The sequence below is a fragment of the Pelobates fuscus genome, chromosome 3, assembly GCF_036172605.1.
Source record: "Pelobates fuscus isolate aPelFus1 chromosome 3, aPelFus1.pri, whole genome shotgun sequence".
NCBI classification, from domain to species: Eukaryota; Metazoa; Chordata; class Amphibia; order Anura; family Pelobatidae; genus Pelobates; species Pelobates fuscus.
In genome coordinates this window covers 106,984,830-107,012,430 of record NC_086319.1, presented here as the reverse complement: position 1 = coordinate 107,012,430, position 27,601 = coordinate 106,984,830, and the positions used below count along the sequence as shown (strand labels likewise).

Genomic DNA, 27,601 nt, shown 5'->3' with positions numbered 1-27,601 from the left:
AACATTAGTGCCTAGTAACAACTCTAGTGGCAGTCACTCAGATGGCCACTAGAGGTGCTTCCGGAGACGCTGAACTTTCCCTATAGAGATGCATTGATTTAAGGCTTCCCACTGATTCCTATTTCCTTGGCTTAGTTCATTAAGATTGATAATCTTACGGGATGATCTCGCGGCGTGGGAGAAAAGGTGAGTAAAATCATGTTTTCAGCGAGATCGGAGCATGACAGTCACCTAAATTGCCACATCAGGACTATAGTTTCAGGAATACATGTTTGTATTCCTGACACTATAGTGTTTCTTTAAGGCCTTGTGCAAAAAACAAAACAAGCAGTTACAAATGACACTCAGTTTGCTCCTTCTCTGTTCTCTTCTTCTTCAGATACCCTGTAAAACAAAGAAACAAATGTTTCAGGAAATGCCAATGACCTATGTTAAATATGACCAACTTGAAATGAATCTTGTAATACCTAAACCTTGAAAGTCACCTACAATTGAATATCATTTTGACAGTTTACTAAATGTTAAATTTAAATGAATGGTTTTTAAAAAATGATACATGTATCGCTTTTTAGAGCACTTTTCAATTTTTATCTTGCTGAGCAGTCATGTTGGGTCATAATCTATTGTTTTTTCTGACCGAATGTTGTGCAAGCTAACCTTCTTGTTGCTGCAAGTTTACACAGAACAATCACAGCATCAGACAGCCCTGTCTGTGTGTATCTGCACCTATAATGGGCACAAGGTGACTGAGACATAGGAGCCATTTAGAAACCATTGCAGTGTCCTTCTGCTTCCAGTGATGGTTACTACCATCACATATCTTCCCCCCCAAAGGTAGACTAACCAGGTACCAGACCTCCAATCGGTCTGTTCCTGAGTTAGTCTGGCAACCTGCCCCAAAACGTCCGTCCAACCTTGTAGTCTCCTGAACAAAGTTCATTGTCTCGTTGGGGAGGAAGTCTGAGAACCTCCACTCCCTGCAACCACAGCTGCAGCACGGGAGGGAGACCTGCTGTCCCCACTCCCAGTAACTCACCCTGCCACTGTGGGGGGGATCTGTATCCTCAGCTCCTGGTAACTCAGACTGCCACTGGGGTTGTAGACCATCTGCCTCTACTCCTGGTAGTTCCAACTGCCGCTGAGGAAGGGGACCGACTGTCTCCACTCCCTGCACTGTACACCTGCTGGAGAGAGAGAGAGACCGGTTGTCTCCTCTCCCTGTACCAAGCACTGCTGCTTGGGAGGAAGACCACTGTCTCCACTCCCAGTAACTCTGCCGGCCGCTGGGGAGGTAGTGGAGATCTAAGCCGGCTGCCCAGCATCCAAGGATTAAACTGGTGGAGACTGTAGTCCCCTCCACCAATACATGACATATATCCTCTTTTCGTAGTTGGGGACAGAGGCAAGTAGCCCTGATGCCAGCGTTTCAGCTGGGGGTGCGATTAGCTCCTTGGGCTCATCCACCAATGTAGGCTCTCACCCACTCTCACACCTGCAGGAGCAACAGCATGTTGGGGGCAGAGGAAAGTGGCACTCTGTCCCAATGCCAGCACTGTAGCTGGAGTGGTGGCTGCAACTTTGGTGGCCGATACTCGAGAGTCCTGCGCCACCGACTGTTGTAGACAGAGTCTAGCAACACTCTGCCTTGCTGTCAGCTCTTCAGCTAGGGTTGCACTCTGCTGCTGGGAAGATAGGTCAGCTACCTCTACCTCCTCTTGCTGTGTTGCAATCTGCCTTTGGAATGTGAGGCCAAATACATCTACCTCCACTCCCTAGGTTGAGATCTGCATCTGGGGAGGGAGGCTGGCTACCTCTACCTCCGCACGCTGGGGTCCCATCTGGCACTGGCGAGGAAGGTTAACATCCTCTGATGTAAAGTCGATTAAGTCTGTGAGCACATCCTTCCAGATCAATTGCACCACCTCTGCTGATGGGCCGCTGCAACGTTCCTTTTGCTGGAGTCCTCCACCCACAGTCTCTGACATCACCTTGGCCAACTGAAGCTTGTATTCTCTCCTGGCTTGTAAAACAGCGGCCACTTGGGTCGTGACTGCCCTGATGGTCTCCACCGAAACATCAGCGCCAAAAAAGGACAGTCGCAGTCGCACCTCACAAAGGAACTCCGAGTAAGATTGTAGGACAACATGCTTGCCTGGTCCAACTCTGCGGGCACTCACTTCCACAAGGCATGCAAGGATCCCAGAGTTGTTTCCTCATTCGCTAGGAAGCCATTCCACTGCTTTCACTAAATGTGACGGAGCTCCCTGTACTCCTATAATGGGCACAGGGTGACTGAGGCATAGGAGCCATTTAGGAACCATTGTAAAGTTCTGCTCCCAGTGACAGTGACTACAGTTACAATTATTAAGCAAATTACTAGTTACAACATGCTTGGTGCAATCTAAAATGTATATTTTTATAACTTTCATATAGTTTTTATAATGATTTATTCAAATAATCAGGAAATAAACCACTAATTAAGCACTTGATTGTAAAAAAACATCTGTATTCTCATAAGATATGGAATATTAAAAACCAGGATTTGATTAAATGGTATGATGTTTAATGGAATAATATGGTTGTTTAATATTTTGACATCTTTGAGTAACAAGTTTCCCCTCCAAGATCAGGTTACAGTTTTTTGTATGATTACCTAGCCAACTTGTTTATTTACATAAGGATTTTTCTTAATATGTTAAGATTACCTAAAACAATATTCCCTAAATTAGCCCAACATAAAGATGTCTGAATATTAGTTACTTTGAAATTAAAGCATCTCTGTCACTGTCTGGGGTCTTTGCATAACTTGGAAAGACCTCCGATGGTAACATGTCAGCTGGGGGTTGTACGGCCATGGGGACAGGGAAAGGTGAGATTTACTTACCTGAACCTGCCCCTCGCATGAACTGGCACCCTGTTCTGTATCGTCTTCTTCAGCTCCTGGTGCTAAAATCATCGCTGTACTCTCGCACATGTTCGAGATTACAGCATTGAGGTCTTTGGAGGACAAACAGAGCTTTTTTACCTGCAGCTGCCACTGGATGACCACTGGGGGAAATGACAAACTTGACAAAAGGCAGGGAAGGCAGGTGGAGGAAAAATACTGAGACAAAGTAGTCCCAGGTGATATTGATGTTTCCCACCTATTTAGGGCAATACACACAGTAACATAGCTTGTCTAATGCAAGCAGCTAAGTGTGTCAATATGAGAGCATTATACCCAGAGAAAAGAACTGAAGTCTCTCACTGCAGAACATTGTTCTGTAAATAGCTCTGCATAGTGACACACACAGCTTGTCTAATGTAAGGCACTATGTGCATTAATGTGCACAGCATATTACTCAGTGAAAGGAGCTGCAGATTGCCTAATGTAAGGAGCTATGAGTGTGCAGAGCATTTTGCCAAGTGAAAGGAAAAACTGAGGTGACATAGCCTAGAGGTGTGAGACGACAATGTCCAGCGTATAGCCCCACTAGCACACTTCTACATATAAGCTACTTAATTTTAGGTATAGGTCATGTGCAAACGCTAGACATAGAGCTGAAGTGCTTTCGACACTATACTGCACGCTCTTCCCGCCATACTAGCACCTGGTCAGCAACCCAGAGATGTCTACACAAGATAGGCTAGCTATTTGTGCAGTTCCCTATCTCGTACACTTAGCAGTGCTTGACAACGAAGTGCCCACCAGGCTCATGAATAGTCAGCCAGATAAGCACCAAAATCCAAGATGGTATATCCCTTGAGTTACCTATGCAACCATTTATTTTTTATTACATTACCTTACTGTAATTTTGAATAAGCAGTTTATTTTCATGCTTACCAGTGTCGATCTACTGACATATTTCAACACTCGCTTATGTTATATTGTTGTGATTTTGAACCACTAATTATCTAAAATGTGCAAGCCATACTCATGTTATACTATGTTTTGCATGATCGCGCTTGAGAATGCTGTTGTGTCAATTCAAGCACTGCTGTACCTATTTGCACAACAAAAATAAAGAATTAAAAAAAAAAAAAAAAAAAAAAAGAACTGCAGAATATTGTTCTATAAATAGCTTACCTACAAGTCATTATGCGTGTCAATGTGCATAGCATATTACGCTGTGAAAGCAGTTGTGCCTGTCACTGCATTGTTCTGTGTGAGAATGTATTATAACCCTCTGTGCTAGTATGTATGTGTGTGTGTGTGTGTGTGTATAGTAATTTTGTTGGGAATGGGGTCAATAAAACCTTGCTGATAAGGTGGAAGATCTTGTTAACATGCCTACCAAAAAAGTAGAAAACGCACCCCAAGCAGATAGGGATTATTGAAAAGTATTGAGCGCCAGGAATTGGCTCTCAGCCTATCACAGGATATCCATTGCAAGTAATGGACTAGCAATTTATTGTGACTTCAAGTAACAATGGATGGCTAGTCCATTAATAAATATTGTACCAGCCGTTTATTGCACGTGACAGGAAGTGTTTCTTTTTCATTTAAAATCATGGTTTTCACTAGTTATGTTATAAGCTGTCGAGGAAGCGTCTAGCTTTTTCTTGTTTGTATTTTGTGCCTAAACTGTTATAATAAAGATACTCTTTTACTAGTACTCTTGCAAATGCAAATGTGTTTTGGATTTTGGAAATTGGATGAATTTATTTAACCATGCACCACTGGGAGTCTAACAGTGATTGGACTTTTTTTATTGTATTGGTTGTTTTTGCTCTTGCAGTGACTCATTGAGGTACATTTAATAACAAGCCAGTCGTGGTCTTCCAATAAGGTCAGAAATAATTTAGCAAAATCCACTCCAAACGTTAAACCTTGGTATACAACATGGGTTTATCATAGTTTGGCTGAAAATGATCATTACACATACCGATTGTAGCAGCCTGATGCGGGATCATCGAAATGAATGTATGGATTTTCCATAGGCAATATGGACATACATAGCCAGCAGAAATATTTTCCACAACGAGTGCACGTCATCTTGTTGCAGCCGCCTACTTTCTGTAAGAGCAAACAAGCAATGTTTAGAAATACAGGGGGGAAAGAAACTATAAATGGAAGAGTGACACAAAAACAAATTGCAATAAAGGAACACTCTAGATACCATAACCACTATAGCTTGCTGTAGTGGTTATGGTGGCAGGAGTGCTCTGGCGTCCTCCACTGTAAGGGGTCAAACCATTTTTGACTGGTTTGACATTTTTACCTGTGGTCCGACAGGTGTTGCTCCCTGCCGCCACTATGATTCCACAAAGTCCAGAAGTTTAGTGATCAGCAAACATTGCGGGGTATTTGACTTTTAAAAGATGATAGTGGAGGTGAGGAGCAGCACCTGACAAACCCCCAGGTAAACAATAAAACCACGCAAAAATGGTTTGATTCCTTACGATTGGGGGAGAGCCAAGGCACGATAACCACTGCAGCGAGCAAAATTGATTATGCTGCCTAAAGTGGTTTTTTTTAACTAGAAAATATAATGCTGGACAGCGCACTTTGTCTAAAAACAAGGATTCTCTTGGGTTAGTCATGATCATGGGGAGAGGATGTAACAAACCTTGCATAGAATGCAATTGCTGCTTAGTAAATTTTTTTTTTTGTCAATCTTTTTTTTTTTGTCACTTTCTTTTATTAAGGCACAAGTGAGGGGTACAGAATAAAAAGAAGGGAAATGCATGAATATTCTTAGAATAGGGTTAAGATAGTGAAAACATTGTTAGTTACATTTCCATGTTATCAATGACTCATTTTTTATTTTATAAGTCGCTTGTCGTAAACTTGTTTGAAACGGGCTAAGTTAAGGTGTTATATGACGACTGTGACCTTTCCAATATAAAAGATTACATAAGAGCACACGGGTTGAGCATTGAAAACTAATGCTAGCATGCGAAAACCAAACCGGGTCAAATTAAACAGGCCCAACAGAATTATATGTAGTACTAGTGATGCTTGCAGGGCAAAAATGCAGTACATTCTTTATGGCATGGACAGTCTGGCAAAAAGTTTACTATCTCATGTTATTACGGTGTGTGTTATCTGCACTACTGTGTCTGACACAAGTTATACTATGGTAGTGGGTCGAGCGTATATGATGGGGCATGTAGATACACTGTGCATCCAGGCTACTAGACAGGTTTGTGTAACAGGGTAGGTTATCTGCTGGTTCAGGCAGCACTAAGCTATGCAACGAGTGTAGTGACCCGCTTTACTCAGGTCGTTAGAAAAAACGTATAAAGCTGCCGATATGCAGTATAGGTAGCAAAACTAAATAAATGTTCAAGGTAAATGAAATGAAAAACGTTTGTGTCTCTATGTGGTCATACAGTTACTGAAGTATAAGAGCGTCCCATGTCCTCCTCAGTGTCTGGTCCGGTAGCCGGGTTGTGGGCTGCTGGGACACCTCACCCGATGCCGCTAGTGTGCTTTATGAGGCAGGCTTCTCCGTGGCATTGCGTGTTGGTCTTCGTGTTGTGTCTGCCCGGATCCTCCCGGTTCCCAGCTCCCCGTGCTGTGGCTGACTGTCTGCATTTCCTGGGTGTTTGTCGCCCGGGTGCAGTGTGTCTTCGGCCCGATGTCTTAGTAGGGGCCCTTGCCACATGTCCATTGACCCCATCAACAGGGTCGGGGACCCAAGGATTTGCCGACGCGCGGCCTTTTCCTCGGGTATATGGATGGCATGGGAGGGTTACCTCCGGGTGAGCCCCCAGTTCTGTAGAAGACTGTACGGTCCTAGTATCTACGTCTTCCCCTTGTGTGGTGAGGTGTGTCGGGTGGTTGGTTTTAGATGTTCTCAGGAGTGTGTCCAGATAAGGACCTGCCTCTGCTCTGTGTCGGCATATAGGGTTTGGTGAGGCCCGTGCTGGCTTCTTCAGCCGCTTCCCATTCCCGCCTGTGGAGGTGTGTGGCCTCCTCAGAGTCGCCATGGAGTGCTTTAGTCAAGGGTTGGTGTGTGTGGGCCGGATTCTGTGGTTTGCCGCTGCTCTCTGTGGTTGCTGCCGCTTCGACCCACCGGCTCCACGTGTCTGCCGTCTACGGCTCACCCTGTGTGTCTCGGGGGGCCGCGGTGGCACCGGCTTCGTTGGTATGTGTGTCTGCTGCTTTGCGGCAGGTGGATTTGCACCCGCCTGTTGCTCCCTGGACGGCAGCTTCATCCAGAACTTGGCGAACAGTTCGTGCAGCCTAATCTCAAGATCCAATTTCTCTGGGGGCCGGGTGCACGTGGCGGTGGCCATGATGCGTCGCTGCGTTTCTCCCATCTGCTGCTCACACAGCGTCTCCGCTGGGGCAATTGTGTAAAGGTTGCTGTTCCGAGCTGGACCGGGATAACCCCCGCCGGTCCTGGGGGGGAGCAGGGCATTCGTGGGGCTGCACCTCCAGGGTCCAGGTGAGGAGAGCAGCCGCCTCTCCCCGTTCCCGTCCCCCGCAGGCCTCGGCTTTCCACCTTGGGCATCCGTTCTTTCGAGCTCTCAATATGGGTTTTAGGTTTGTCACCGGGTCGCAAATACAGCGGGAGCCCAGCTTTCATGCGACTTCTCTGCTTGCTGGCTTGGCCCCGCCCCAGTAAATTTTTTATTGTTGAACATAACAGTTTTTTTTCATATAAACTCTATTAGAATTCATGGGCCTCAAAAGGAAAAGGCAACCTATTTTTTGTTTTTGTTTTATCAAGTTCAGGACTGTGGTGGGACAGGCATTAGAAAAAACAAAAGTATTAAGCATGAAGAATTCTAAAGGGGTTAGTGTAAAATAATCACAATTTGGTTTTCATACATTTCTCAATCCTTGGCTTAGTTCCCTTTGCAGATAGCACTATCCAATCCAGTGACTGAGTTTAAATATGTATCTAGGGACTTGCACCCAACAGCACTCTAATTTGTTTTGTAAGGTAGGTAATAATGGACGCTCCCAAGAACAACCTTGTAAGGATTGTCCCAATTCTCCACTCCAACCTCTCAAAACTGGTCTTCATGTTTGCCCTTCTCATATTTGGCTCCACTGCTCAGCAGCTATACTTTTGCTCTGGCAAGCCAAGCAGAAGCAACATCAATAAGATGACAAATAGCTGATAACACCCCAAAGAACCTAGGTTCCATTGCAGAGCTGCACAAGATTTAAAGGTGCAAATCAAGCAGGTGATACTGATCTATGAATATTCCATGCTTATGAATATTTTTGTCTAGTGATTTTTGGATTTTGGGACTGTTATTAAAGTTATAATCTCAGCTTGACTAACTTGGCAAAGATTTAGTTTTAAACCTATATTCACTGCCTGTTATATTTTACATATAACTTCAGCGAGTTAATTCCTAGGCATATTGGGTACTAACTGGGGACTAGCAAGTGAATCTATTTTCATTTTTTGGTTGCATTAGTTTGAAGTGTAGAAGTTATTATAATCAAAACTGTGAAAAAAATGCCTTTTTACTTTATATTTATTTTATAATTAGTGTTGGTGGCATCCTGGTCTTCCATAACACCTCAGCAGTGCCACAGGCTGACCGTTTCCATGCTACGCCGCATTGAGGCAGTAATTGCTGCAAAAGGGGCCCAAACCAAGTACTGAGTCCATATGCATGCCTATACTTTTCAGAGGTCCGATATTGTTCTATGTACACTCCTTGTTTTATTAATTGCATGTAATATTCTAATTTACTGAGATTGTGGATTTGGGGTTTTCATGAGCTGTAAGCCATAATCATCGCACTTATGACAAATCACGGCTTGAACTATCTTGCTTTGCATGTAATGGGTTTATCTCATATATTAGTTTCCCCTTTTACGTTGCATTACTGAAATAAATGAACTTTTGCACGATATTCAATTTTTTTGAGTATCACCTGTATATATGGTATCAGAAGAAAGGCCTGTCAGTCTTTTTAATATAAAAATGTATATATTGTATGTATTGGTAACAAAAAGAGTTAAATTACTGTGGAATGAACACATTGCAAAAGTACCAAAAAGTCCTCGATAATGAACACTAAAACTCAGAAAACCACTGGCCATGAAGGTGTAAAAAGCTTGATGCTATCTCAGTGAGTGCAAATTCTTCCTTTTATAAATACTAAATGACAGCCAAAGATTATCCCACCCCCCACGCATTGCAAAAGGCATTCCTATATGACTTTCCTGTATGGGAGTTCCACACATGGGACAATACTTGGAATTTTTTTCCAGCCAATTTTCGCTTTCCAACTCATCCAATGCATCCTGCAACACTTTCTTTTCATACTGCAACTCCAGAAACTCCTTTCTGGCATTATCTTCTTCCTCAAGAAGTTCCTCAAGAAGTTTTTCTGAAAAGAACAAAAATCATTCCAAAAATAAGTTTATCAGATGCAAGAAAGACATTTAAATGTGATTAAGACTGCAGACGTACCAATATGCAGAGCATACTATTAGACTTTAAAATAATAGAAGGCGCTTTAAGATATATGTATTTGGAGGCATGTCCTGGGTTCTGAGGCAAGCAGTAGCATGCTGTGAGTGCTCCACAACTACCCAACACTAATTTCACCAAATGTTTCTTCTCCCACCCATGACAATACACAAGAATCCAAAGAATGCCCTGAATCGGCAGTCTAAACCCTCAGATGGGCCCTAACACTTCCAAGAGGGACAAGCCGTGGCATGGCCATGATGGCGGCTCCGATCAGGCACCTTCACACTCCTCCAACACAATGTCCAAAACAGAGCTGCTACACACATTCTCCAACAACACCCCGTCCTCCACATCTGCAACCAGAGCCATGCTGCACAACCTACGCTCCACATTACAGGCTGAGTTCAATGCCATAACAGCCAACCTACACAATGAAATTTGTGAACTAGGGGACAGGATTGACCACAGAGAGAGGAAAATAGACAATCTGTGGACACTATGAGCTAGTGGATAATATCCAAACTCTGAATATGGTGCACACTAAAATACTGGCAAAAATGGTGGACATGGAGAATCCCTTCCACAGCAACAACCTGCAAGTGCGGGGAATCACTGAACAGATACCACTGTCTAAACAGCCAGCGTACTTGAAGGCCCTGATTTCGGCTCCCCTCCCCAACAAAAGAGACAATGAGTTTTTTGGTTTTTTTTATGGCGCATCCATTTACCAAAGGCCTACCATTCTCAGCAACCAGGGATTTCATTGTTCACCTTCACTACTTCTACATGAAAGAGGAGCCTCTGGCCGTGACTCAGAAATTCAGTTCTCTACCTGCACCATACTCTACTCTGTCTATATATGTTAATCACTCGGCAAACATTATGGCAAGGAGGAAAGAATTTGAAAACATTTAATTATTACGAAACAATGGCCTGACATATACGTGGGGATTTCCTACAAAGCTGGTAATATGGAAGAATGAAGACCCTCAAGTTGTTGTTTCACCACAGGAAAGTATCTGAGGTTTGGGTCCTGTTTGGCACTCTCAGGCCTTCCCCATATGCGTCAGTGTCGCCATTGAAAGCCACCTGATTACCAGGCTGGTCTGGGATGACCTATCTGCATAGCACAATTTCCTTATCTGTTATGTCCAGTATTTTTTTTCTTATTTCATAAATTGAGTATTTTACTGATTCGTCTGTGCCACACACCAGGCTTTACTGACAGGCAAGGGTACAATTTAGATGAGTTATATAAAATGGCCACTTGTTATTCTGATTGACTAAACATGAGTCCTTCTGAGATACACAAGGAAACACAATGGTCTACTGACCCCTTTTCAGCCATTGTTTCTGGTACAAAAGCAGACAAAGAAGAAAAACAATATTAATAATAAAAAAAATACATTAAGAAAACTAAAAGGAATGCAAAACGAATGGGAAGGTAGAAGAGAAGAATAAAGTAAAAAAACAAGCAACTTCCCATTCACGTTTCTTTCTTATCGTGTTTTTTTCTTTCTTGTTATCTTATATACAGCTTATAAGAGGATCTAAAGCAACATCAACCCATTCCCCCAAATACTGCAGATTTTTTGGAAGAAATTACAATTCCGCAGATGCACACATTTCAAGCAAAGGCACTGATGATTTTATAGCGGGGGCTATTGCATCTCATAAGGCACTGTATTCTGACCGCCCTTTGGCTGCTACTATAAAACCTTTTCCTCATCCCTAGTCCTCCATTTGAGTGCTGTTTTCAATAATATCAAGAAAACAGATAGATTACAACGAATGAATATAACACTACACAAGCCAGGGAAACATTGTGTCCAAATTTCCATCCTATCTCCATGTTAAACGTGGATATTAAGTTTTATGCCGAGGTCCTTGCAACACATTTTTTTTTTTTTTTTTAAATCCCCTCTTACCCCACTTGTTATCTCCCGACCAGGGCGGGTTTGTGCCGTTTTGGACATAATTCATAAACTGAAAGTTGTCATTTAAAATATAGGATATTAATTTGCTCTATTTACTAAAGAGTTAAGTGAAGATTTTACAAGGTCATTCGACACTTTGAGAACCAGGTAACACTTTCTATCACCACAACCAGCTTAAATAAAAACATTTTAGTGCTGAATAATAATTTGCTTACTTGCTGTTACTTTACATTGGGAGATTCCATGGTAGGTCATTTTACAGAGCGTGCAGAAGGCATAATGGCAACAGGGACAAATACCCATATTGCTCTCTGGTTCCTGCATGACTGGTGCCCGACAACTTGGACGAGGACAGTACACAACATCTGGCATGAGATCCAAGCTGGACTGCAGGAGGAGACGGTCATAACGGCTGAACAACTCTTCTTCTACCAGTTCCTTTACCTACACGCAAAGAGGCAGAGGTGGTTACTGCCATTATTCCATCATCAGAAAACACTAAAACATAAAATAAATAAATGAAACAATAAAATTTCAAAATTACTTTTTCAGAGCACTCCAATTGGATCTTGAAAAAGTTATACATGTACAATATGCATATAACATTTAGATACAAGGCTTTGTAGTATCTGTGGGACATGTTAATTTTTATGGGTGCACAGCTACTTTCTAAAGTTTTACAGGCCCTAAAGTAAGTGAGTGTTGTAACAATACAATGGTGAGAGTCTTAAAATTTTACTCTAAAATTTGTACAAAACAATTGTTTGTTGCTGTAGCATACTGCAGTAGGCAAATGTGCACCATTAGAGATGAGCGGACACCTGGATCGTCGGGTTCGCCGGGTTTGGCCGTACATTGGCAAAAAGTTCGTGTTCAGGCCTCGAATTTGACCCGAACTTGACCCCGAACCCCATTGAAGTTAATGGGGACCCGAACTTTTGGGCACTAAAATGGCTCTAAAAAAGTCCTGGAAAGGACTAGAGGGCTGCAAAAGTAAAATGGGGGTAAGAGTAGGACAAGTGCCCTGTAAACAATTGGGGTAGCCCCCAAAATATTGGGACATATAAAAAAAGAAAACAAAGAATAAGTGCACTTGAGTATAAAAATGGCTGGGTGAGGCCGGTATAAATGTCTATTCTGCACAAGGTACAGACAAGTCTGGTGGGATCCATGCCTGGTTCATTTTCATAAACGTGAGCTTGTCCATGTTGGCTGTGGACAGGCGGCTGCGCTTGTCTGTGATAACGCCCCCTGCCGTGCTAAACACACGTTCAGACAATACACTGGCTGCAGGGCAGGCCAGCACCTCCAAGGCATAAAGGGCAAGCTCAGGCCATGTGCCCAATTTGGAGACCCAGAAGTAGAATGGGGCAGACCCATCAGTCAGTACGTTTAGGCGTGTGCACACGTACTGTTCCACCAAGTTGCTGAAATGCTGCCTCTTGCTAAGACGTTCCATATCAGTTGGTGGTGCTGGTTGTTGTGGCATGCTGACAAAGCATTTCCACATATCGGCCATGCTAACCCAGCCTTCTGAGGTGCTGGTGGTGCCACTCGTAGAGCGGCATTCGGGCCTACCAGGCCCGGACTGGCCATCGGGCACACCGGGCGAATGCCCGGTGGGCCGCGATGGCCGTGGGGCCGAGGCCGGCAGGGGAAGTCCCAGGTTCTCCCCTGCCGGTCTATGCAGGGCCGGCACTATACGAGCGCCGGCCCCGCTTTTTTCAATGATGGGCCGGTGGGGAGATCAAACATCTCCCTCACCGGCCCACATAGAGAATATTCCGGCCGCCAGCGGGGAGAGAGGGAGGGAGCCAGGAGAGGACCCGGCGGAGCTCTATCTTGCAGCTCCGCCGGGTTCCTCTCGCGAGATCCGGAGCGTTGCCATGGCAACGACCGGATCTCGCGAGAGTGAACTCTAGCCCGCAGGCTAGAGTTCACTCACCCACTGGACCACCAGGGATAATGCCTGAACCCCCCTCCCAGTCACCAGCTTGCCGGTCCCCCCCTCCCAGGCTAAAAGGTAAGAAAGGAGGGGGGGACATACATTACTTTTTTTTGTTTTTATCTACCCCCCCAAACACACACAATCCCTTCTAACATGTATACACACCACTCTCACACCCATCATCCACAGCACTTTCACACTCAGCAATCTCACACACAGCACTCTCACACACAGCACTCTCATACACATCACACTCAGCACTCTCACACTCAGCACTCTCACACCCATCATCCACAGCACTTTCACACACAGCACTCTCACACACAGCACTCTCACACACAGCACTCTCACACACAGCACTCACACACAGCACTCTCATACACAGCACTCTCACACACAGCACTCTCATACACTTCACACTCAGCACTCTCACACTCAGCACTCTCACACCCATCATCCACAGCACTCTCACACACAGCACTCTCATACACATCACACTCAGCACTCTCACACTCAGCACTCTCACACCCATCATCCACAGCACTCTCACACACAGCACTCTCATACACATCACACACAGCACTCACACACAGCACTCTCACACCCATCATCCACAGCACTCTCACACACAGCACTCTCATACACATCACACTCAGCACTCTCACACTCAGCACTCTCACACCCATCATCCACAGCACTCTCACACACAGCACTCTCATACACATCACACTCAGCACTCTCACACTCAGCACTCTCACACCCATCATCCACAGCACTCTCACACACAGCACTCTCATACACATCACACACAGCACTCTCACACCCATCATCCACATCACTCTCACACACAGCACTCTCACACACAGCACTCTCATACACAGCACTCTCATACACATCACACTCAGCACTCCCACACCCATCACTCCCACACCCATCACACACAGCACTCTCACACACAGCACTCTCACACACATCACACTCAGCACTCACACAGGGCACTCTCACACAGGGCACTCTCACACACACATCACACTCATACACACATCACACGCAGCACTCTCACACACACATTACACACAGCACTCTCACACACATCACACACAGCACTCACACACATCACACTCAGCACTCACACAGGGCACTCTCACACAGGGCACTCTCACACACACATCACACTCATACACACATCATACACAGCACCCACACACACAAATCACCCACAGCACCCTCACACACATCACACAGCACCCTCACACAAATCAATCACACACACACAGCACCCACCGCACCCTCACACACATCACACCTCACACACACATACTGCACCCCTCACATACACACAGACCCCCCCCGACACACTGCACCACACACATACACAATACTTCCAAACATATTTATATAATATTCACACACACTATAGCCTGTATGCACACTTTTGCTACATCCCCTGTACACACATTATCTACAGCTCCTAGCCACATATGCATTACATTACACCACAAACACAACACGACTAAAACCGACCTTATAACACAATACCATACCACAATCAGGCTCCAAACACATGCACAATACTCTTTCCTGGCATTTTTGTCTCTTGGTATCCATTTATAGAGACACCAGAAACAAGTTGCAAGGAAAGACAGTGCAAGCATGTTATTAAACTTGCTTGCGCTGTGCAGAACAAATACAGGGCTTTTTTCTCATGCTAGAGCTCTTCAGCAGAGCTCTGCGCATGGTCTGCCCTGGAAGAGCATTGAACCAAAATGCTCACTTTGAGAGGGGGCGTGTTTGTCATTAATGATGACAAAACACACACTCTCTGCCCCGCCCCCTTCTTAGTGGGCCGCTGTGATAAAAAAATGCCCGGGCCGAATTTTTCTCCCAGTCCGGCCCTGGGGCCTACCAAATAACGCTGAAGGTTCTGTCGCCTACTCACACCTGAGGAAGGTGTTTCACTTGTGCGTGTAGCTGGCACAGATCGACCACGTCCTCTCCCTGCAACAGGAGCTCCACCACAACCAGGGCCACATGCCTTATTTGATGCTCTACTCATTCTTTGCGTTCACCCACCAAACTAACAGATGGTTTATGTCAGGCGACAATGTAACCACCAATAGTCAACAATTGAATTCACTGACAGTAAGGCAGTGCCGCTGTCCTAATGAGAAAAAATTTCTAGAGGTCACACAACAGTGTGACAGGCGTAATTAATAGTTACTTCACTGTCTCAAAAAAATGTGAATTTGTCAACCAACAATTCAACAGTAGTATTTAATGGTTTTATTGGACTGCAAGAAATGCACCGCAGACCGCAAATGTACTATTTAGAACAAAAAAAAAATGTGAATTTTTCAAAGTGCGATGTAACAACAGTATTTGACGGTTCTATTTGACTCTCAGATTTGAAATGCACGCCACAAATTTACTTTTTACACCAAAAAAATTTGAATTTTTCAAAGTGCGATGTAACCACAGTATCTGACGGTTCTATTTGACTCTCAGATATGAAGTGCACGCCACAAATTTACTTTTTAGCACCAAAAAAAATTGAATTTGTCAAACTGCAATGTCACAGCAGTATTTAAAAATGCCTAGATGTTGCCCACTGAGCTACCAGAACAGGATTAATGTAATGTGCCTGGCACACATGCAGTTGCAAGTGCCCGCCTAACAAACATACTGATTGCTTATTTCTCTATGGCACTGGGCTCAGGGCAGGGTACAAAAATGTAGTATAGCACCCACAAAAATAATCACTGTAGTTTGCAGATTCAACGCCAGAATTCTTTCCTAATCTGTCCCTCAAAGCTGCAGCATCCTCTCCCTAAACTATTAAGAGCTCATGTGACTCCAGCTTATATAGAGGCTGGGTCACATGCTACACTGGCCAATCACAGCCATGTCATTAGTAGGCATGGTATTATGGCAGGCTACTCATCCCATAGCCATAGAATGTGCCTGCAGCATTCTGGTTTTGATCTTAAATAGTCTCCATCATTTTTATCACAGGAGATCGTTCACATATCAATATCCAATATATTATTTAATGAAACAGTAAATGTATCCCACTCTAAGAATGATCTAACACAGGCCAATTACCAAATTTTAGCACAGCACAAAGAAACATAACTGTGGTATGTGGTATATTGAGAAAACTTTGGGGTTACCTGAGCAGGTGTAGCTGTGGAGGAGCACTCTGGTTCTGGACAGTTCAGAGAGTGGACTTGGCCATCTTTGATTTGAATTTCGAAATAATCTTTGAGGCAAATGTTGCAGTAGACATGATTGCAAAGTTTAAAATTTGTGCACTCACTACCTAGCTTTTCTGAGAAACAGATATTGCACATGTACAATTTGCCATCAAAGCATTTCTTTTGCTGAGACTCGTTGAATTCCAAGATGTATTTCATCAGGGCAGAAACAGACTCCACATCCTGTATGTTCCTCTTGTCATAGACCCCATCCTTTTGTGATTCTGCATTGCTGCAGAGATCGGTTTCCCCCGGGGGGTGAACCCCATTCTGTGACACATTGGGACACACTTCAATCTCATAGGGTGATTGGATACTTAAGTATTCAAGCGTCTCCTCCTTTAAAAATTGAGTCCAAGCAAACAGGACAACACATCCTGCATTCTCCTTCCACAGTTCATCTAAGTGCTGGCAAAGTCTGACAAGCTGAAACAAAGTAAAACAATTAACCAATTGGAAAATGTTTGTGGGATGCTGGAACATGCGTTCTTAAAGCTTTCTAGCCCAAATGCTCCTACGTCCCCCATTTCACCATTTCTAACCTGTTGATTTCTTGACCAGACCTAGATTCTGAGTGCCACCATCTTTGTTTGGGCAGATGAAGGTCCTGTAGGACACGTCATCTGCCCACAATAGATAGCATTGTGAAATTCCTACGCATGCCCAGTTTAACTTGGGCATTCACTATTGACCGAAATTCGGATGGGAATTTCGGCTATTCGTTCATTCGTCAGAAAGAAGCAAGATGCAGCCACGGCACTGATCGGATCAGAATTTCATTAATTCAAATGAAATTCAGAACCGAACAAAAAGTACAGAATTTTGTCCTAACACGAATGGACAAACTGTACACATTCTGTTAGGACGAATTGGGTAGTTTTGCCGGAGCATCTAATGACCGGACGTTCGGACAGTGAATAAAGCAACACAAGAATACGGTGGAGAGGTGAGTATTGTGGAAAATTTTCTTTCACCACAGGAAATGGAGCAGACTTAAGCTCCTCCTTGGGTCAAATATGGTCAAGTGTAACAATTCCTCCATGCAATCATGGCACTACGGGTTTAACCAATGCATCACTACCCCCTCTGAGCTTCCTTGCGCTCCCCCTAACCTGCAAAGATGTAACTCCTCTTCACTCCCTTTCCTATGTAATCCCTTCTCCTTGATTCATTTATTTTAATTGTTCCTTTACATTAGGAGAATCACCACAGCCACGATGTCTCTTGACGTACTCAATATACCTTTTTGTACCTGACTCCATATGTAACATTGGTATACTTTGATGTTTATAATACTAGCTCCTTTGTTTTATGCTGTACATTTAAGTTTTCCTTTTCAATATCAAAAAGATTGTACTTTTCCTGATATGTATCCACTTCCCTTTCTTTATTCTGTAATCCCTATTTCCGATAAAGAGTTTATAAAAAGATGGTCAAGCGTAGGAAAAATATATAAGGCAAAGTAGTAGTACTTTATCTTATGTTTTAAAGAAAACTAGATCAGAAAGGAAGAAAAGAAGAACAGATCCTGAAGGAGACAAAGAGAAGAGGAAGCAATTGTGGAAAGATAAGTTTGGCATGCCAGTTTCACTTTAAACAGCTCATAAGTAGCATTTCTGATGCATCATGGCAAATGTTCCCTGACAGCTTAAGATTTAAAATAGCATTTCATGGATCTTCACTCCGACCAATTACTGAGTGGCACTGAGTGATACCTTATGGGGGATGATAAAATTAACAGAACATTGTATAAATCTCTTTTACCTGTTTGGGTATGAGCCATTTGCACCTGAGTGTGAAGTTCGGAGGCGAGGTTGATGGGTAATCTGAAGGAAAATTAAACTTCAGCACAATTGGTGGTAGGTAAGATAGCGTGTATTTCAGGTGCTCAATGAAGATGTTTTCTGCAGCGTTACCTGGAGAAAGGACAAAAGGTATACTTGGATGGAGACTGAATACATGTTCCTGCTCCTCCAGGAGTCCTATCCACTAATCTTGGGATAATACTGAGATGGTTACCTAAAACTCAGGTGGGTTATTTCCAAAACACCAAACTGAAGACCAAACTGCATACATAAAACAAAAATAGGTGAATTTGTAGATCAAAATTTACCGACTTGGCTATAGTCACAGTCTACTTTATCGGACCTTTTCGGATTTCAACTTAATACAACTCTTGTGTCAGTGAGAAAAAACAAAAAAACAGGCAGAGGCAAGCGTACACTGGTCAGAACACTTAGTGGATTCTCAAAAGGTTTAACCCCAAAGGTGGTCTCCAGCGCAAATCTAGGCAACATCTAGCTTGTGAGTTTAAGTTACAGGAAGCGCAAAGTGACGCCGGGCATGGGCACTGCTGATTGGCTAGAATAAGTCTTTACATTTAAAAGTCATATTGTAAATAATCTTGTAAATGTAAATTAACATGGTGGTTTCTTCAACCACCATGGTGCCATGTGCATAGTCACTATGTGGGTGCATGCTTTCACATCTAAGGTATTCTTCTATCAGAGGTTAAAGATGTCACACACAATGAAACTGCTTGTTTCAAAAGCATTTACTAGGGTGAAGAAGTGAGTAACCTCTTTAAAAATACACATATAGAGGGGCGGGGCCGGGCCGCCGAGCCGAGCGGTCGCAGGAGAGACCAGCTCCCGCATAACCGGACCTAATAGACCCATAAACCGACTGTTATGGGAGGAAATGAATGCTCAGCATCCACGACCCTCGATACACACGGGCTACCGGAGCCGAGGAGAGGCTTACCGTTGGGGTTCTAGTCCCTCGGAGGAGAGGTCCCTGCTGCACCAGGTGGGGGCCTGCCTGGCGGTGAGTGGAGTGGACGGCCGCCACTCCACTATCCTGCCCAACGGACCCGACAATCGAACGGAACACCGGCGGACCCGGTCCCGATCCCCCCCCCCCCCCCCCCCTGGACCGGGGGGGTGATCCCGGTCCTCACCCGGAGGCATGGCAGCCGGAACGCAGGGGCACCACCGCCGCACCCGAAGGCCCGACCGCATGTTCCAGCACCTAAGATGGCGGCTGCCACATGCGCTGGAGTCAGCAGAGGGAAGCACATAATGGCAGAGCTCGGAACACCCAACAAAGCTGGTAGATAAGGGCCCACAGGGTCAGAGAAGCTGGAGACTCCACTGCATCACAGCTCACCAAGCAATTTCCTACCCGTGTAGGCAGCTGGCCACGAGGCTGGCAAGCAGCAGAGGAGGCCCGCTGGAGCCAAGGCGACGGATGCACCAGCTTCACTCTCACAAACCGGTTGCCGAGCGAGGAGAGCCACCCAGCAGCACGCCAGCATGAGCAACACTCAGCGTTAACCTCGGAGGACACTCCTCCAGATGCCCTACAGAGTCACTCACCTGAGATGCACCTGGAGAGTCAGTGCTAGAGCCGAAATGATGCTAGCGCCGGGTCACGCCGACATGCTGGAGCAAGCAATGGACGACCATGTGTACACTACCACCCACGCAGCAGCGGACCCACCATGCCGACAGATCCTAAAGTGTGCGCAGACCAACGAACTTTGTGCAGCCAGGGTGATGTTATGCTTGCGGATTGCTGTCTGACTTTGGCATGCTTAAGTTTAGACACTGAGCCTTACCACCTTAAACCCTTTTGCTATAACACACAAAATTGATAGCATTGCTAGCACCCTAACAAAGCAGAGATAGTTAACCTACCATCACTCATGCCTAGCCTGCATCTGAAATGTTTTTGATCTTTAGTGTTACTTATGTGTTCTCCCACTGTGCCTGTACCTGTAACATGTAGCCTGCCTTCTCGGGTGAGCAACCTGAGAATACTCTTAGATAAGCAAATACATCGCTCATAATACAGTGTATGACAAGAAAATAAGCTAGTTGCCTAAGGCAGCCAGCTTGAGAGTGTGTCTGGGGAATCCTGAAAAGGGGGTAACCCTTACATACGTATAAGAAGAAAAGGAGAGAAAAGACAGGAGAATCCAAAGGGTAATGGAGTGGCTCCACACCCTTATAAAGGATAGACCTATCGAGGAGACCCCGTCCTGATGTAATGCTAAAACTTAACTTTTAATAATAGCAAAAAACAATGTAAACACAAAAAATAATATATAAAAAATAATAAAACAAAAAATGAAAAATAGGAGTGCTACCACAAAAGAATATATATAAGTGTGTGGATATCAACTGTGAAAAAAATATTATTATATACACAGTCCACTATAACCACCTATATATATTTGTATAATATAATATAGAGATCAAAGCGTCACAAAGAGTGACTATTAGTGGGGGGGGGAAAAGGGAACAGCCTGGGTAATCCTAAGAGATACTGAAAAAAATATATATATGAATATACTAGGCTGTAAGCCTAGAGGTAACAGAGTATCTAGTGCAAATGGCAACAAAGTTGCACTAATGACAGTTGCACTTAGAAAAAAAGGTTCAGCTGGAAGAACCCAAAGCTGCTATACAGCTTGCCCAGAATCCTAAAGTCAGATCCTGGGGCTAAAGAGCCTGGAGGTAACCGAGTGTCTGGTGCAAAAGGCAGCAGAGATCCACTAATAGCTAGTGGATATGAGGTAAATTAACTCTGCAAGCACCAAATCTCGGCTAAGACCCTCGCCCAGTTTGATAAATGTAGCGACAGAAATCCCCTCCTAGCTAATGGATAAGAGGCAAAGTAACTCTGCAAGCACCAGATCTCGGCTAAAACCCTCGCCCAGTTAAATAAATGTAGCGACAAAACACCCCTCCTACATAAGCCACCAGAGTCCCAGAGCTAAATAAGGCGGCTAAACTAACTAAGATCTCAGAGTGTGGAGCAACAACTAACTAGACTACCTAACGCGCGTTTCAGCGCTTGATTGCGCCTTCGTCAGAGGTGAATTTTGTGTCTACCCCCTAGCCGGCTTATATATGAGTGCCGAGCCGGCGAAAATGAGGGGGAGTGGCGGACCCGTGCGCGCGAAAAACGGCGTGCAAGGTAGTACCGCCCCCCCTGGATGCGTCACTCTAATGATTGACAGGGCTTGTGAATGTGTCCACGAAGTTTCAACACCTAAACGCTCAATACGAAATGAGCTAGGTGGCTTAAAAGCAAAGAAGAAAGAGTCACTTGCTCATCAGGAATAACAAAAGAAGTAAATAAATCAGAGTCTATTGGTAAATAGATAATATTATAATTTCTCTTGCTGGCAAAGTGTCATATATTATCTATTGAACTGAGGAAACTAAATGAACAAGTAAAAGGATCTAGCCCATCTATTAGTACGTCTTAAAGTGACAGTATCCTAATCTCACATAAAAAACAGGGGGATAGGACTACAAAAATCCAAATATTCAAATGATTGATGATGAAAAGAAGTATTTACAAAGCATAAATAAAGTGAATAAGCATAAGTGCAAATTAAGAAACGTGCATTACTAGTGATGTAAATAAAATATACTCATAACGTAACTCATTTATCGATGAAGGGAGTAAAAGTAAACCCCTCGTTTAACCCATTGGGGGCCAGAGTGTTGAAATTGTAAATCCAAAAGGATTCTCTTCTGAGGAGGGTATGGTCTAGGTCGCCTCCTCTGCGACCCAATTGTACTTTCTCAACCCCTGCAAACTTTATACCTCTCGTGTCTCCCTGGTGATAGTTTCTCATGTGTCTAGCAACCGGGGTGTCTCTGAGGTTTCTAACAGAATGTATGTGTTCCATAATTCGCCTCTTGAAGGGGCGAATGGTTTTACCCACATATCTAAGTCCACAGGTGCAGGTTAGCAAGTAAATGATGCCTTTTGTGTTGCAGTTGAAAAAGTGTGTGACATGATGCGCTGAGTTATCAATCAAGTTTGAAAGGATTTTTGAGTCTTTCATTATGTATTGGCAGGCCACACACCTTCCACATTTGTAGGTGCCCTGTACCGAGAGCCAGTTTGTAGTGGCACTCTTGGAGGACAGGTGGCTAGAGACAAGAACCTCTTTTAGATTTTTGCCTCTCCTTGCAGTGAGAGAGACAAAAGGGGTCACTACTCCCTTGAGATGGGGATCTTGGGAGATCAGTGGCCAGAACCTGCCTAAAATTAGTTTAGACTGATCCCAACCCGAGTCAAACGTAGCTATACAGTGTATAGGTTCCTGTTTTTTAGAAATCACCTTATCTTTCAGAAGGTCATCTCTGTCACTCAAGAGGGCCCTCTGATAAGCCCTCTTGAGGCAGCGATTGGGGTATCCCCTCTCTTTAAACCTTGTTCTGAGGAGTTTTGCTTGGTTGATATATTCTTCCATAGTTGAGCAATTTCTCCTCAGACGAAGGTATTGCCCAACCGGGATCCCTTTTTTGAGGGGAATGGGGTGATGGCTGTCCCACTTCAGCATCGTGTTAGTTGAAGTGGGTTTCCTAAATAGGGTAGTCTCGATCTCTAAATCTTTAGAGATGTTAAAGGTGCAGTCAAGGAAGTTTTTTTTTTTTTTATGTGAGATTAGGATACTGTCACTTTAAGACGTACTAATAGATGGGCTAGATCCTTTTACTTGTTCATTTAGTTTCCTCAGTTCAATAGATAATATATGACACTTTGCCAGCAAGAGAAATTATAATATTATCTATTTACCAATAGACTCTGATTTATTTACTTCTTTTGTTATTCCTGATGAGCAAGTGACTCTTTCTTCTTTGCTTTTAAGCCACCTAGCTCATTTCGTATAGAGCGTTTAGGTGTTGAAACTTCGTGGACACATTCACAAGCCCTGTCAATCATTAGAGTGACGCATCCAGGGGGGGGCGGTACTACCTTGCACGCCGTTTTTCGCGCGCACGGGTCCGCCACTCCCCCTCATTTTCGCCGGCTCGGCACTCATATATAAGCCGGCTAGGGGGTAGACACAAAATTCACCTCTGACGAAGGCGCAATCAAGCGCTGAAACGCGCGTTAGGTAGTCTAGTTAGTTGTTGCTCCACACTCTGAGATCTTAGTTAGTTTAGCCGCCTTATTTAGCTCTGGGACTCTGGTGGCTTATGTAGGAGGGGTGTTTTGTCGCTACATTTATTTAACTGGGCGAGGGTTTTAGCCGAGATCTGGTGCTTGCAGAGTTACTTTGCCTCTTATCCATTAGCTAGGAGGGGATTTCTGTCGCTACATTTATCAAACTGGGCGAGGGTCTTAGCCGAGATTTGGTGCTTGCAGAGTTAATTTACCTCATATCCACTAGCTATTAGTGGATCTCTGCTGCCTTTTGCACCAGACACTCGGTTACCTCCAGGCTCTTTAGCCCCAGGATCTGACTTTAGGATTCTGGGCAAGCTGTATAGCAGCTTTGGGTTCTTCCAGCTGAACCTTTTTTTCTAAGTGCAACTGTCATTAGTGCAACTTTGTTGCCATTTGCACTAGATACTCTGTTACCTCTAGGCTTACAGCCTAGTATATTCATATATATATTTTTTTCAGTATCTCTTAGGATTACCCAGGCTGTTCCCTTCCCCCCTCCCCCCCCCCCCCCCCACTAATAGTCACTCTTTGTGACGCTTTGATCTCTATATTATATTATACAAATATATATAGGTGGTTATAGTGGACTGTGTATATAATAATATTTTTTTCACAGTTGATATCCACACACTTATATATATTCTTTTGTGGTAGCACTCCTATTTTTCATTTTTTGTTTTATTATTTTTTATATATTTTTTTTTGAGTTTACATTGTTTTTTGCTATTATTAAAAGTTAAGTTTTAGCATTACATCAGGACTGGGTCTCCTCGATAGGTCTATCCTTTATAAGGGTGTGGAGCCACTCCATTACCCTTTGGATTCTCCTGTCTTTTCTCTCCTTTTAATACAGTGTATGACCTAACTGCTTTCACTTTGTTCTCTAGTGCCTAATCAATAACTCACAGTATTTGGCAACACACTCGTTCCCCCCTTAAGCACGGAACACGACTATGTCATTGCTATGTCTTGTCTAACCTGTTATTATACTATAATTACTCGCAATCCTGGCCTCGCATGTTGAGCCATAAAGCGACATCTATTAGCTTGATATCTATACGTGATATGTACAAAAAAAAAGTGTATTGTCTGTCTAACCCCCACTGTAAGTAATGTCTTGAAACCTGCATATGGACTGCCATTGGGGTACCATATGTATGCCTGTGACCAATATACGCACTGCAAAAATAAAGAATAAAAAAAAAAAAAATACACATATAGCCATGTTAACCCCTTAGGGACACATGACGGAAATATTTTTTTTTTATTCCAGAAGTTGTGTCCTTAAGGGGTTAATTCAATAAACTCCAAATGGCCCTGTACGGCAAGGGGCAAAACCAGCCGACTGCATACAGGGCCATTGGAAAAGCAAAATCCAAACTAAACTAAAATAAAAGAAGGGGGCCTGGTTTCCTCCCATGGACATTGCATTGGGGACTTTAACCCCTTAAGGACCAAACTTCTGGAATAAAAGGGAATCATGACATGTCATGTGTCCTTCAGGGGTTAAATTAAATAACGAGTGTGTACAGATGACTATCTACCCCCTACACCGGATGAAAGAATCAGCTGTGGGCTACTTATTAAATGGGGTGAGGGAGACGAAAATAATCCATGGGAGCCCCGCGACAAATGAGATTTTAATGTGGGAAAAGCTTTTATAAAGACTTTCCAATTGTTTGAAATCTCAGTAGAATGTTCTGACTGGTGGCTTGTTAACCAACCAATCAGACTGCTCTTATAGGCAAGTCTCATTTCTTAAGCCTTGCCATGGGAATATTCAGTATGGCTTCTCCATGCCTATGTATATCAAGTAACCAAATATATGTGTTTTGGATAACCACGAATGTCATCATCATCAAGAGGCTGTGCACATTAGTAAGAGAACACCAAGACAAACACTCACATTTGACGGATATTTCAAAGTTAGATGGTAACTCGAGGCACACTTGGATTTTCCCTCCGTTTGAGGTTTCTGCTCTCCTGAATTCATCTTTATGGAAAATACTAGCAAGAGCTAGTAATTCATCCTCCTGTGCTTCCTGGTCTTCGCTTGACATTGGTTAGCTTTACAGATTAGAAGAGTAAAACAATACAGTATTCTGTTATTCTTCTAAATGTCTATAAGCTGTGCTCCTTTCCTTAGCCATACAAACAGCTGTAACAATGTGTGTTTCTAACCATTTAACAGTGACTTAAAGGATCACTATAGGGTCAGGGACACAAACATGTATTCCTGAGCCTATAGTGTTAACACCACCATCTAGCCCCCCTGGGCCCCTCATGCCTCCATAAATATAGTAAAATCTTACTGTATTCAAGCCAGAAGCTGTAACTCTGCATGCTGTTAGACTCAGAGAAAAAAACAGTCTGCTGACATCATCAGAAGTGGTAGCCTGATCCAATCAAAGTTCTTCTCCATAGGATTGGCTGAGACTGACAAAGAGGCAGATCAGGGGCAGAGCCAGCATGATTCAAACACAGCCCTGGCCAATCAGCATCTCCTCATAGAGATGAATTGAATCAATGAATCTCTATGAGGAAAGTTCAGTGTCTGCATGCAGAGGGTGGAGACACTGAATGTTTGGATGCGTTTTAGGCAGCCATGACCCAGGAAGGATCTCTAACAGCTATCTGAGGAGTGGCCAGTGAAGTTATCACTAGGCTGTAATGTAAACACTGCATTTTCTCTGAAAAGACAGTGTTTACAGCAAAAAGCCTGAAGGTAATGATTCTACTCACCAGAAAAGGACCAAACTTCTGGAATAAAAGGGACTCATGACATGTCACGTGTCCTTAAGGGGTTAAAGGGACACTTTAGTCACCAGAACAACTACAGCTTATTGAATTTGTTCTGGTGAGTAGAATCATTACCTTCAGGCCTTTTGCTGTAAACACTGTCTTTTTACATTACAGCCTAGTGATAACTTCACTGGCCACCGCTTAGATGGCTGTTAGAGATCCTTCCTGGGTCATGGTTGCCTAAAATGCATCCAAACATTCAGTATCTCCTCCCTATGCATGCAGACACTGAACTTTCCTCATAGAGATTCATTGATTCAATTCATCTCTATGAGGAGATGCTGATTGGCCAGGGCTGTGTTTTAATCATGCTGGCTCTGCCCCGATCTGCCTCTTTGTTAGTCTCAGCCAATCCTATGGAGAAGCACTGTGATTGGATCAGGCTTCCACTTCTGATGATGTCAGCAGACTGCTTGTTTTTTTTAGGCAAACAGCATGCAGATCTACAGCTTCTGGCTTGAATGCAGTAAGATCTTGCTATATTTATGGAGGCATGAGGGGCCCAGGGGGGCTAGATGGTGGTTTTAACACTATAGGGTCCTTTAAATACTCAAACACATTTGTAGTGATAAAGCCGCTGTAACCCCTTAAGGACACATGACATGTGTGACATGTCATGATTCCCTTTTATTCCAGAAATGTGGTCCTTAAGGGGTTAAACGGTCTGTTTTAAAATAGTAAAATAGCCCTTTTTTTTTTTTTACTTACAGTTATTACACATAGTTTTGCGACAATTTTGCCATTTGGATTTAATCTGCTACAATTTGGTGTTTAATGAACAACGGTGACGGTGTATGTGAAATTATGCAATTGTGAACTGTAAATATCAAAAAGTGGATAAAAAAGGGACGGTTTGACATGGTATGCCAAAGGAGAAAGAAATGAACTTTGTTCAACCTGCAGGTGTAAACACTGCTTACTGTATTTCCTGTTCATTAAACAGTTTAGTACAAACCAGCTAATGGGACAGGACATGCTCCTCAAACCCCTTCCCTGTCATGACAGCCCATACACTATGGTAAATGGTCAGAGCCCCCTTAGAGCAGGAGAAGAATCCCATCTAACTCTTACCTGGGGACAGACAGTCTACAGGTAGCTTCACTTCCTCTTTCACCCAGAGAGCACACGGAGACAGGTGTTCTATCAAATTTCCCTAGAGACAACCACAATCTGGTAAACACTGCTTAGAGATGCTGCCACCTGCAGGCTAGTAGGATTAATGGCAAGATAACACAGTAATATTGCACGAATAATATAAGTAGAACTGGACAATATTTATGAAAATAATAGTAATCATGTTCAGGTCTC

The 27,601-nt window shown here is 43.7% G+C and overlaps 1 protein-coding gene across 1 annotated transcript; it reads right to left on the bottom strand.

The window, feature by feature from the left end:
- On the bottom strand, window positions 1-27,383 carry LOC134602477 (E3 ubiquitin-protein ligase RNF14-like). Its single transcript, XM_063447397.1, has 8 exons — window positions 27,365-27,383; window positions 25,398-25,558; window positions 18,278-18,429; window positions 16,430-16,939; window positions 11,527-11,755; window positions 9,118-9,288; window positions 4,866-4,992; window positions 1-384 (listed from the first exon to the last, which is right to left on the bottom strand). The coding sequence occupies exons 2-8, from the start codon at window positions 25,549-25,551 to the stop codon at window positions 345-347; spliced, it is 1,383 nt and encodes a 460-aa protein (XP_063303467.1). The 5' UTR covers window positions 25,552-25,558; window positions 27,365-27,383; the 3' UTR covers window positions 1-344.
- Window positions 27,384-27,601: the final 218 nt, after the last annotated feature.

What these genes read in the sequence shown, in the direction of transcription:
- LOC134602477 (XM_063447397.1), bottom strand. Translation starts at nt 25,551, where the DNA reads ATGTCAAGCGAAGACCAGGAAGCACAGGAGGATGAATTACTAGCTCTT. An exon ending in AATGGCTCATACCCAAACAG is followed by an intron (nt 16,940 to 18,277) that starts GTAAAAGAGATT and finishes ACTTTGTTTCAG; the next exon opens with CTTGTCAGACTTTGCCAGCA. An exon ending in GCATCAGGCTGCTACAATCG is followed by an intron (nt 385 to 4,865) that starts GTATGTGTAATG and finishes TTTGTTTTACAG; the next exon opens with GGTATCTGAAGAAGAAGAGA.